This window comes from Hemicordylus capensis, chromosome 2, assembly GCF_027244095.1.
Source record: "Hemicordylus capensis ecotype Gifberg chromosome 2, rHemCap1.1.pri, whole genome shotgun sequence".
Classification (NCBI taxonomy): Eukaryota; Metazoa; Chordata; class Lepidosauria; order Squamata; family Cordylidae; genus Hemicordylus; species Hemicordylus capensis.
Window position 1 is genome coordinate 209,539,829 of NC_069658.1, and position 12,463 is coordinate 209,552,291.

The 12,463-nt window shown below is 50.4% G+C and overlaps 2 protein-coding genes across 3 annotated transcripts in view; both read left to right on the plus strand.

The window, feature by feature from the left end:
* Positions 1-1,106: 1,106 nt before the first annotated feature.
* LOC128345315 (39S ribosomal protein L54, mitochondrial-like) lies at positions 1,107-8,576 on the plus strand. The gene is made up of 4 exons (XM_053297132.1): positions 1,107-1,166; positions 1,908-2,247; positions 3,459-3,615; positions 8,345-8,576. The coding sequence occupies exons 2-4, from the start codon at positions 2,157-2,159 to the stop codon at positions 8,475-8,477; spliced, it is 381 nt and encodes a 126-aa protein (XP_053153107.1). The 5' UTR covers positions 1,107-1,166; positions 1,908-2,156; the 3' UTR covers positions 8,478-8,576.
* YJEFN3 (YjeF N-terminal domain containing 3) overlaps positions 3,476-12,463 on the plus strand; it is a 47,081-nt gene continuing 38,093 nt past the window's right edge. For both annotated transcript variants that reach the window (XM_053297129.1, XM_053297130.1), the window contains exon 1: positions 3,476-3,615. The gene's annotated coding sequence lies outside the window, so the exon portion shown is untranslated. The remainder of the gene's footprint in view (positions 3,616-12,463) is intronic.

The window sequence follows — 12,463 nt, forward strand, 5'->3', positions numbered from 1 at the left end:
ACTTCATAACCTTGTGGGTTTCCAAATCCTTGTGTGTAAATCTTGGTAGATCTATCATGTACAAACAACCACTTTGTATAGAATTGTGCTTTGGCAACGTACTGTATGCTTTGGCAGTTTGTTGGTTCAATACAAAAATCTTGTCCCATCTTGGAGATGCTGCCAGGGAGAGCACCTGGAGCCTAGATGCTCTTCCCAGAGCGGTGGCTCCATCCCCTGAAGGGGAATCTCTTGCAGTGCTCACACATCAAGCCTCCCATTCAGATGCAACCAGGGCGGACCCTGCGCTTCGCTATGGGGACAAGTCACGCTGGCGACCGCAAGACCAGCTCCCCTCTCCGGCTTTCAGCTCAGTCACTTCAGTGAGTCCCCGACCCAGTCCTCCGGCCCCATGCCAGTGGGGCTTGTGGACCACCGGTCTCGGCAGCCTCCTCCCTCCCTCCCTCCCGTCCCCCCTCAGTTGACCGAAGCAAGAAGACGAGATGGAGAAGCAATCTTTTTTCGGGGGCCGCGGGCGGGGCGGGGCGGGGCGGGCGAACAAGATGCTGCCAGAGGGCTGCTTCACTCCTCAAAGAACGCACAACATGGAAATGCCACAGTACGATCACGCTGTGGATAAAACTTTTGTAGGGCATCCAACTGCCCGAGACCTCCCACCTACCAAGAGGGAGAAACCGCATAAATGATCAGCTCAGGGGGTTTTCTAATCCTAACCTCAGAGCATTCATGAGTCAAGCACTCGTGGCATTTCTTGGTCACAAACCCTGCACGCTAAGCAGCCTCATGGAAGCCGAAGTCGTCGTCGGTAGAGCCAGAGCTCTCTGCTGCACGAGGCGTCGCTGCTGCTGCGTCTGCACGCGGCTCGGGGCGCGGGCTCTCTGCTTTTACGGAGCGGCGCTGCCGCGGGGCCGCCCGCGCAGGGGCAGCAGCCGCAGCACGAGGCCCCTCGTGTCGGGGGGGGGGGGGGGGGACGGGAGAGAGACGTGTTTGCTGCTGGCTGGCTGGCCCGCCTGGCTGGTTGGCTGGTCATTGGTTGGGGTTGGTTTGGGGTGGTTCTGCACGACACGTGCTGAGCTAACTGAGTTTGTTTTTGTTACTTTCTGTGTGGCTCACGTGTACGAGGACTCAGGTCCACGCCACTTCCTTTGCTTTTGTTACTTTTTTATGTGAGCTCCTCTTTTTTATTTTGCTGAGGTTTTATTTGTTATTTTGCTTTTTAAAATGTTTTTTTTTTAATTTGTTATTTTCCTCTCTCAATGGTTATCATTTATTTATTTTTTAAAATGATGATGATTTTCTAAATGCCACTTGTTTGGTAGTTTCCCGTCTGGTAGTTTGCTGCTGTTTTTCATTTTCTGTTTTGCAAGCTGCTTTGAGTTCCTGTGGGGGAATTATAGGGGGATCAAAATCCGTTCCCTATAAAGTCAATATTTTTGGCACCAATATATTTGGGGATATGGGCTGGGGCAGATTTTTAGGCAGTGAAGAGACAAACTTCATTTTCTGCGGTTTCCTCTTTCCCACGGCTCTCACAGAGCCACAGCGCATCCTGGCATCTGCTCACCCTACCAGTTGGATTTCTGCCTGCCTGCTCTATTTTTTTTTCCCCAGTGGTAGGAGCCTTAAGAGATGTTGTTCCTTTTAGCGTTTAGCTTTTAAAACAACAGCAAACCGCCAGGCTGGAATAAAATCTAGCAGATTTTAAATCTGCAGATTTTAATTGCATCTAGTTTTTAACGGAATTCTTCTTACATACCGCCCCCCGCCCCCCCACACACACCCTGTTTTTTATTGTTTCTGTGAGCTGCAGTGTTGCATGGCAGGAGCGAGATACAAACATTTTAAATAAATAAAACATATACTGAAACTGGCTGATTTGTAAAATGCATTTTATGGCTTTTCAACAGTCGGTGCACCCAGTCATTTCCAGAGCAGAGGAACTCTCGGAGGCAGAAACTCGGCAGGAGTTTCACACCGTGCAGAGCGTCGAGCTGCCCGCCAGCAAAGGCTTAGCAGCGCCGAAAAGACTACGCCTCCCAGGCTCCTCTCTGCCTGTCGCGCGTCATCTCCGCGCGCCACGAGCCAGGCGGGCGCGCCGGGCCAGCGCAGGAGCAGGCGGGCAGGGTGGGTCGAGAGAGAGCCTGACGGAGCGCGGCATGGCTGGGGCGGGTTTGCTGCGGGGCGCGACCCGCCTCTCCGGGGCCCTCTGCCCAGGGCTGGGAGCGCGAAGCTACGCCAAGAAACCCGGTAGGCCAAGAGGGAGGGGTTGGCAACGCAACAGGGCGCCCTGGGGAGGTAGACTGCGCCTGTGCCTGGAGGCTCCCCGAAGTTCTCCTGACCGGATGGCTCCCTGTCCCCAAAGGGCTCACAGTCTAAAAAGAAACACCAGACAGACACCAGCAACAGTCACTGGAGGGGTCCTGTGCTGGGGGTGGATAGGCCAGTTACTCTCCCCCTGCTAAATAAAGAAAATCACCATATTAAAAAGGTGCCTCTTTGCCCAGTTAGCAGGGGTTAAAAAAGCGAGGAGGCTGCCTCTGCTGCCCTTGGTAAAGTGGGGTAGACTGCCCCTGTGCGTGGAGGTTCCACCCAGCCTTTCTGGCTGGCTTGTGGAAGCCCACCCGTCCCCCCCCCACCCCCGGTAATCAGTGAGGAATGTGTGCCGTCTCGCACGTATCACGTTAGTCCTATGTTGTTATGCCCGCCAAGGCGAGGATGCGTTGTGTTCCAAGGCCAGATCCCCCTAAGTTTCCAACAAGATCAACATTTGCGCGAAAATTAAACTCAGGAGATTCAAAGCCGATTCTTCCCGTTCCCTGCTCGTCGGAGAGAGACTGCTCCTGTGCGTGGAGGTTCTAATCAGTTCTCCTGACCCTCTTGGGGAAGCCCACAAGCAAGGACGAGAACCCTTCCGCCTGTTACTGATAATTGTAGCTAGACTGCTCCTGTGCACAAATGTTCTGCTTGGATATCCTGGCCAGTAGCCATGGGTGGACTGCTCCTCCATGAATCTGGCAACTCTTCTTTCAAGGGTAGTGCAAAGAGCCCTGCAGATCAGACCACCAGCGTCCAGGTTCCTGCAGCAGCCTTCAACCTCTGGGCAGCCCACAAGCAGGATGTGAAGGCGAGAGGCTTTCCTCCTATGTCCTGCCTGTCAGTGTAGGCAGTCCTGAGCTCCCGGGGCTGAGGGTCTGACTCTGACTCGGTAGGAGACAGCTTTGTGGGTTCATCCAGAGCTCAGTAATGGGGGCCCTACTTTGCACCCACAAAGCCCCAGGTTGATTCTCTGGATAGAGCTGGGAAAGACCTTTGCTTGAGACCCTGGGCGACTGCTGCCTGTCAGAGTAGACAATCCTGAGCTCAGTGGACCACGGGTCTGACTCGGTAGGAAGCAGCTCTGCCTGTTCTCGCACCTGAGGCTCCGATACGAGGGCTAACCGAGGGTTCTGTTTTTGCAGTGGGGAAGAGCAAAGCGAAAAGTGTGTTGAAAGAGGACCTCAAGGGCCCTGAAGTGTGCAAAGACCCCGTGTTACTCACCACCCACTCCATGGGGACCAACATCTACAAGGAAGGGCCCGAGGTGGCGCTGAAGCCTGACTGGGAGTATCCCGAATGGTAAGCTGCGTCGCGGCTGCAGGGGAGGTGGAGCCGCTCCGGAGGCTTGTTCACATGGCTGGCTGCCGGCCGGGTAGGGGCAGCAACCTACCTGGGTGGGAGAGCCGGGCAAGTTCCCGGTTTTCATTCCTGTGCTTGCAGAGGTTTGGAACCTCGGAAGCTGCCTTCTACTGAGTCAGACCATCGGTCTACCTGACTCACTATTGACAGCACAGACTGGCAGCGGCTTCTCCAAGGTTGCAGGCAGGAGCCTCTCCCAGCCCTACCTGGAGATGCTGCCAGGGAGGGAACTGGGAACCTTCTGCTCTTCCCAGAGCGGCCCCATCCCCTCAGGGGAATACTTGACAGTGTTCACACGTGTGGTCTCCCATTCAAATGCAAACCAGGGTGGACCCTGCTTAGCAAAAAGGAAAGTCCATGCTTAGGAACAGAGGAATCTGACCAGACCCCTGGTCCCTCCAGCTCAGTATGGTCTACCCAGACTGGCAGCAGCTTCTCCAAGGCTGCAGGTGGGAATCTCTCTCAGCCCTCTCTTGGAGATGCTGCTGCCAGGGAGGGAACTGGGAACCGAGATGCTCTTCCCAGAGCGGCAGCTCCATCCCCTAAGGGGAATATCTCACAGTGCTCACACATCAAGTCTCCCTTTCAAATGCAACCAGGACAGACCCTGCTTACCGAAAGGGACAAGTCATGTTTGCTACCACAAGACCAGCTCTAAAAAAGGAAGCTGCCATATACTGAGTCAGACCTTTGGTCCACCTAGCTCAGTATTGTCTACCCAGACTGGCAGCGGCTTCTCCAAGGCTGCAGGCGGGAGTCTCTCTCAGCCCTACCTTGGAGATGCTGCCAGGGAGGGAATTTGGAGCCTCCGATGCTCTTCCCAGAGCGGCTCCATCCCCTGAGGGGAAGATCTCACAGTGCTCACACATCCAGTCTCCCATTCATGTGCAACCAGGACTGACCCTGCTTAGCTCAGGGGACCAGGCAGGCTTGCCACCACAAGGCCAGCTCTCTGTTTTTTAGACGGGGAGGACTGTGGGGATGAGTGCGAAGGTTGTGTGCTCTTCGGCCTCTGGTGCGAAACGGTCACTCAGAAATGGGGCTGGGGTCTGTGGCAGGAGCCCCTGCTGGGCGTGCAGAAGGCGGCCCCAGGTTCACTCCCTGGCGGCAGCAGCAGCAGCACCATCTCCAGGTGGGGCTGGGGGAAACTCCTGCCCAAAGCCCTGGTGGAGAGCCACAATACTGGGCCAGATGGACCCAGGGTCGGACGGGCTGTAAGGCACCATCACACGTGGGGATGGGATTTTTTAGGGCGAGCTGGATAGGGGTACTGCTTTGCATGGGACCCTGGGACCCATGGAATCTCTGGAACCCTGGCTGCCAGTCAGTGCCAGACAATCTTTGACCGGCCTGGGCCGAGGGTCGGACTCAGCCGGAGGCAGCGTTGTAGGTTTATCAGGAACATCCGCAGCTGAATGGAAGCGCATCTGCTGAGCATGTAGCAGTTCCCAGGTTCACTCCCTGGCAGCATCTCCAGGTAGGGCATCCTACCTGGAGAGCAGACAGTTGGATCAGGCCCAAGGAGGCCCATCTCGTCCAGCATCCTGTTTCGCACAGGGGCCCACCAGATGCCGCTGGGAGCCACAGGCAGGAGCTGAAAGGGGCCGGCCCTCTCTCCTCCTGCTGTGACTCCCCTGCAACTGGTACCCAGAGGCATCTTGCATCTGGGGCTGGCAGTGGTATTGGCCTCTAGCTTGGAGGGCTTTAAAAGGGGCTTAGACAAGTCCACGGAGGGCAGGGCTATCAGTGGCTCCTAGTCAGGCAGCTTCTGAGGTCCCAGCGTTGCTTATCCTGGTTAGCCAAGCTGCAGTTCTGTGTGTCAGCTGAACCCCTTGGTGGTTTGACTACACACAGCACGCTTCCTCCTGGTCTTGTGGCGGCAAGTCTGACTTGTCCCCTTAGCTAAGCAGGGTCTGCCCAGGTTGCATATGAAGGGGGACTAGAAGTGTGAGCACTAGAAGATACTCCCTTGAGGGGATGGAGCCGCTCTGGGAAGAGCATCTAGGTTCCAAGTTCCCTGGCAGCATCTCCGAGACAGGGCTGAGAGAGACTCCTGCCTGTAACCTTGGAGAAGCCGCTGCCAGTCTATGAAGACAATACTGAGCTAGATGGACTAAGGGTCTGACTCAGTATATGGCAGCTTCCTATGTTCCTATTCACAGCACGAGGAAAAATGAAAAAGAAACCGTGCAAAGTGTGGAGACCAAGGGGCCATGAAAAAGATGCCAATAATTGCAGAAACACAAATTGTGCTGCATGTAAAGATCCAGAGATCTTTGTGGAGGAAATAAACCAGACACATGTATCCATTTAACAATCCTAAAGATGCTATATTAATAGTCTAGAATAAATAGATAACAATACCAATTAGTAATCTAGAATAGCTAGATAACAGCAATTATCTTGCAGATAGTATCTGCACATGCATATGACCAAAATATTGCATCTCAATGAATAAATCAAAAGTCATAACAGAGGGTAAATATACATTCAAACCCAAACATACAGATATTGCCAAAAACATGAATGTGTGAAAAATATTGTTCTCGGCTGCCGTGTGAGGACAATTCCCTGGGTTATCATCCCATGCTTGCTCCAGGGCAGGACGTATGCTAATTCTAAAGCTATAAAAGTAGCCGGATGGTAACCCCACCCAGTTCTTTTCGTCCTGCTAACGCTCCAGGAAAGGATACTCAGCCTTGCTTCGTTCCTCAGATAAGTTTCGTTTTTAACTTGCTCCTTCCTCTGCTTAAGCCTCTCCCTTCTCCTTGGCTGCCCCCTCCTCTCTCCCTCGTCTTCAAAAAAAAAAAAAAAAAAGGCATTTCTTTTAAAAAGGGCTCCCTGCCAAGCCTCACTCTCAGCTTCACCCTGTTCTAGTCCATGTGAAGAATGAATCTGTATCAAAATAAATGAAAAAAAAAAGATTTGCAATAGTGAAAAATTCCTCAAATGAGTAGCAATAACACTGATATTGCAGGTAGTGTCTGCACATGCATGTATGAAAAATATAGCATCTCAATGAAAAGGACAGAAACTTCTTCTAATTGAAGAAATGAAGTCTTGCCAGGATGGAAAGAGTCCTTGAAAAGAGTCCTTATAGGCTAGCCCAGGATTCTTAAGCCCATTTCAGATAGCCCTTCATCAGAGAACAGAGACATTCTGTAACAATAAAACAAGCACTAGCAAATCTCCTGACCAACAACTTACATAGATAACCGTAATGATGTGAATAACATCCTCCCCCTTATGCACAGACCAATACATACCACTTTTCCTCCTCTCTGAGCTCGAACAACAATAAAGGCTCAAGCAACCAGATCTTTATGGAGGCAACCTTTCCTCCTACACCTTGTTGAGGGGGAAAAGGCTTACTAACTACCAAGCCCCAGGGCTTGAAGATATATAGCCCAGCATCAATTAAGATGCTTCTAATCAGGTGAAGCCACCTACAGTTGGGTCTCCAAAAGAAATAATGTGAACATTTAGGCACCAGCTGTACAATATCACCACATTCATTAAGGATGCAGCTTTACCTTGCTTTTCAAATTATTGACATCATATGCTGCTAAAGCTGCCGAAGCAGTAAACTCAAAAGTGCAGCTTATTTTACTTTTCAGATTGTTGATATATCATGCTGCTGAAGCTGCATCAACAGTTAATTGTATAGAATACGGAAACCACTATCTGCAATAACAATTCTAAAATGAATTCTTTCAAATGTTATAAATTACATCGGCACATTTAATATAAACACCTTCTTCCTAATTATAGGTCCGAAAGCTCCCATGTACAGATGGTAAATGTCAACCAAATTCCTATCGATAAAGCTGATGTGTACAACCAACCTTCAACAGTTAGTTATATAAATAATATGACAAGATGAAAGAATTACAAAAACACTGACATATCACGTGCTGAATTAAGCCCATATGGGATAATCGTGTTCAGTCTCTATATAAAAGTGGATTCCATTCTTAACAGTAATTGTTCAGCATCCTCATGCCCAAATTTCTTTGGTTGGTATTTGTAAATTACGCTGAACCTGATGTCTTCAGGGGAATGTTGGAAACTCCTGAAATGTTCAGTAAGAGGTGCTTCCAAAACCATATGTTTAATTCTAGAACAATGTTCAAGGATTCTAGTCCTCACTGCCGGATAGCTTCCTATGTTCCTATTCACAGCACAGCAGTTTGTTGGGTCATCTCAACCAGGCCTCCAAAGGCTGGGACTGTCCTCTCCGGACGGGCAAAGCCAGAACTGTGCGTATAGCCTTCCATTCTGCCTGGTAGTGGGAGCAGAATCCAACCATTCTCCACTCTCCTTTTAAAAAATTTCTGCATGCAAAGCCTATGGTGCTGCTTCCTCCGGAGTTGTCATCTACCTAACTTGGGCTTGTCTGCTCTGACTGGCAGCAGCTCCCCAGGAGTTTGCACAGCACGCTTTCCAGGGTTTCCATTGAGGGGTCTTGCCACCTACCTGGAGACTCCAAGGATTGAGCCCTGGGCTTTCTGCATGCAAGGAAGACGTGCTGCCTCTGGTTTATACATCTTCCTGTGGTCTTTTTCTACAGCAAATTCTTTGCTGCCGTCTTGGCTCCTGTCCTATGGAGTGTATTTCCATCTAGGGTTGTCTTGTCTCATCCTGGTTTTGGTGGCTTCTCGACCCCCAGGCTTTTCCAGATGGACCTCGGTCCCCCCAAGAAGCTGGAAGAGCTAGACCCAGACACCCTGGGATACTGGCGGCGTCTCCGGAAGTTGAACACCATACAGTGGAACAAGATACGGAAGGAACGGTCGTTCTGATTTCGAACCGGTTTGCTAAAAGCGACTTTTGTTTCTTCTCCCCCCAATGTAAATATTGACCAATAAATCGCCGTCTGTGCTGTGCGGTGGTTCTTACAACTTTTCCCTCCCTTTATGTCACTTTTACATGTCTACACTACAATTCTGAACCATTTTCACATCAACAAACCATTCGTTCTCCCAGCCAAAGAAATCTCCATAGCTTCACAGCAGCTCACCTTTTATGCAACCCTGTGCAGATGCAAAAAGAAATCAGGCTAGAGGCCAGATCTGGTGTCTTGATAATTTCAGCTTTAATAAACAGGACAAGTTTCTATCCCTCATGGCCATGAAGACAGGATTGAAAGTGAGTGGGAGGTATTCTTAGTGCTCAGGACAAATTCCTGGAAAGTTGCTTTTGTCAGCAAGATGCTTTTTCGTTAGTCTTGACATATGACAATTTCCATATACAGTATACAAACTTGAGACTGAAACATGGGGTATTGAAAGTGTTGATATCGTTCCCTGTGTCCTAAAGGCAAAGTGTGCCGTCGAGTCGGTGTCAACTCCTGGCGCCCACAGAGCCCTGCGGTTGTCTTGGGTAGAATACAGGAGGGGTTGACCATGGCCTCCTCCCGCGCAGTATGAGAGGATGCCTTTCCGCATCTTCCTATTTCACTGCAGCCCGATATAGGTGCCAGCGGGGATTCAAACCGGCAACCTCTGGCTTGCTAGTCAAGTCATTTCCCACTGTGCCATTGGGTGGCTTATTCCCTGTGTCCTAGAGACCTCAAATTTGGCAAGCGTGTGGCTCAAGACACCCCAATTACTAGTGGTGTTATTCATGTATATAATGCTATTATTATTATTATTATTTTATTTTATTTTATATTTTATATCCCGCTCTTCCTGCAAGGAGCCCAGAGTGGTGTACTACATACTTAGGTTTCTCCTCACAACAACCCTGTGAAGTAGGTTAGGCTGGGAGAGAAGTGACTGGCCCAGAGTCACCCAGCTAGTTTCATGGCTGAATGGGAGGTCTCCCCAGTTCTAGTCCAGCACTCTAACCACTACACTACGCGGGCTCTTGGTAATTGGACCTGGCACTTGACAGAGTACAAGAGGAAAGGTCCATGCCCCAAGGTGATTACAATCTATAATTCAACTCACAGAGGCAACAACCAAGGAAGGGGAGGGAGGGTGTGTGTGTGTGTATACACACACATACATACACACACACACACAAGCTCATATTGCCAGTCAATTGAACAGCCTTACAGCAGTCTCACAATGCCGCCCACTGAATACTGCTGGTTATTACCAGTCACCCTACCCTTCTTCCAAGTCACGCGGTTGGGGGAATGTACCCTTATTCTGTCATCACAACAACCCTGTGAGATAGGCTATGCAGAGCGAGAATGACTGGCCCAGCGTCATCCAGTGAGTTTCGTGGCTGAGTGGGGATTTGAACCTGGGTCTCCCCACACTTAGCCTGACATTGTGTGTAAGAGAGAGGTTTACGACAGCCCTGCAATGTATTCTGCTGTTAGTATTGTGAGTTAAAGATGGGCTGAGGCTGGTTTGGCTTCCCAGATCTTTAAAAAAACAAACAAAGCTTCCATCTAAAACTCTGGCCGGTAGCAGCCTGGAGTGTTTAAAACAGGCAGGACGGCTGCCCGCCAGCAATGCTGCAGCTGATTTCTGCCCTGAGACCTCCAGGGTCTCTTCTCGCTCTTCACATTCTGCATTTCTAGACCTCTCGGACCCCCTCATGGTTTGAATCCAGCGCTTGATTGTGTAGAGAAGCTTCTTGTGCTACCGGCTTGTGGTCAGTAGAGCTGCTAGGCCCTGCCTGCGCTTTGCTTGATGGGTTAAGTGCTGCCAAGTCGGTGTCGACTCTTAGATAGAGAGATCCTCTCCAGGGTGATCTTCTGCCTTCCACTTGGCCTTTCGGGTCTCACAGTGGTGCCTTCGTAGCTGTCATGATCGAGTCCATCCACCTGGCTGCTGGCCGTCCTCTTCTTCTCTTTCCTTCCACTTTTCCCCAGCATTATGGACTTCTCAAGGGAGCCGGGTCTTCGTATCATGTGTCCGAAGTAGGATAGTTCGAGCCTGGTCATTTGTGCCTCCAGTGAACATTCTGGATTGATTTGTTCGTTTGTTTTCCTGGCTGGCCAGGGTCTCCTCCAAAAGTCTTCTCCAGCACCCAAGTTCAAAAGCGTCCATGCTTTTTCCGTCTTGCTTCTTCAAGGTCCAGCTTTCACATCCATAGAGTGCCGCAGGGAAAACCATGGTCCAAACAATTCTAATCATTGTAGGTGTAGGCACGTCACGGCATCTCAATCTCCTTTCCTTGCAAGCCTACCAAGTGCTGGTCTGCGCCGGCGTATTTCTTGACTGCTGGATCCTTGCTGTTGGTGGTCGATCCGAAAAGGCAGAAGAAGCTGCCCACCTCTTCAGTGCCTTCATTGTCATTTCTGAGGCAGGTTGCTGTGCCCGTTGTCATCAGTTTAGTCTCCTTGACACTTAGTCGTAGTGCCATTTCCCCACCCTGCTCCTGGACTGTCATTACTACAGCCCAGCCACACCTTCATCCTTTTCTACGGGCTTCTGAGGGAAGCGCAGGAGGAAGAGAACCCAACAACACAGTAACGTTTGATTACAGTTGGACACAGTAATTAATTATTATTATGATTATTATTTTGATTTCTAGACCGCCCTTCCAAAAATGGCTCAGGGAGGTTTACACAGAGAAATAACAAACAAATAAGACGGATCCCTGTCCCCAAAGGGCTCACAGTCTAAAAATAAACATAAGATATACACCGGCAACAGTCACTGGAGGGATGCTGTGCTGGGGACGGATAGGGCCAGTTACTCTCCCCCTGCAAAATAAAGAGAATCACCACATTAAAAGATGCCTCTTTGCCCATTTAGCAGGGGTTAACTGAATGAAGAATAAGAAAAAAATAATGAAGCCAGGGCCCAAATTCAACTCGGAAGTGAAGCCCCGTGCATGAGTCTTGAGTTTCTAAGCCTATGGGCAAGTCCTTGCCCAGAAAGAGGAGAGCACCATAGAGTTGGGACCGGGGAGGGGCTAGAACGGCTGCCAACCCTGCCCCTCGAGGAGCCCTGCCCGGGGCATCTGAGCATGCTCATAAGCATAAGAGCATGCTCAGTACGGTCAAACGAGGCTCCATTTTTTTCAGTTGAAGCCAGTGCCCTTACCCTGAAGGTCAATCTAACACAGGCCTGCTCAACTTCGGCCCTCCTGCAGATGTTGGCCTACAATGCCCATAATCCCTGGCTATTGGCTGCTGTGGCTGAGAATTATGGGAGTTGTAGTCCAAAAACAGCTGGGGGGCCTAAGTTGAGCAGGCCTGATCTAACAGAAACTCCTGCATCTTGAGTGCTGGCAAGACTGCTCACTCTCTCTGAAACCTGTCAGGAGCTCTTACGCTTGTTCCGAACTTCAGAACTAGTAAAGAGAGTTGTGTGCGCCCCAGTGTCGAAGAGGTCACCCAAGGCCCGCCCGGGCTGCATTAGGCTGGAGCTGATGATCTGGCTGTAGGGGGGCCGTTTTTCTGTCTTTCTCTGCATTATTGTCCGTACGTTGTTGTATATTCTGTGTTGTGTTTCTGCGGTTTTCATTCCGTAGCTTGAGCTGTTTTAAGCACTGAGGAGATCCGCCCACATGCACTGGGTTAAGGATCTTCAAGTATGACTACTTCCTGCCTTTTGGAGCATGTGGGGGGATGTAATCCCCCCCCCCAGCAGAATTTATTGGACACATTTTCAGCTATTGGAGGTTTTGTTGTTAACACTGGTAACATTTAGTAATCTGGACATAATCTGAGAACGTTTCGTACTTCACCCCCCCACACACCCCGCACCCCGGCCTCTTCCTTCTCCCCCAAGATTAATTGCTCTTCCTCTCAGATCCCGGTTGCTAATGAAGCCGGTTGCTAAAGAAAGCTCCCATTCATTCCTTAATGGCCCCTGTGCAG

What these genes read in the sequence shown, in the direction of transcription:
- LOC128345315 (XM_053297132.1), top strand. Translation starts at nt 2,157, where the DNA reads ATGGCTGGGGCGGGTTTGCTGCGGGGCGCGACCCGCCTCTCCGGGGCC. An exon ending in AAGCTACGCCAAGAAACCCG is followed by an intron (nt 2,248 to 3,458) that starts GTAGGCCAAGAG and finishes CTGTTTTTGCAG; the next exon opens with TGGGGAAGAGCAAAGCGAAA. An exon ending in GACTGGGAGTATCCCGAATG is followed by an intron (nt 3,616 to 8,344) that starts GTAAGCTGCGTC and finishes CTCGACCCCCAG; the next exon opens with GCTTTTCCAGATGGACCTCG.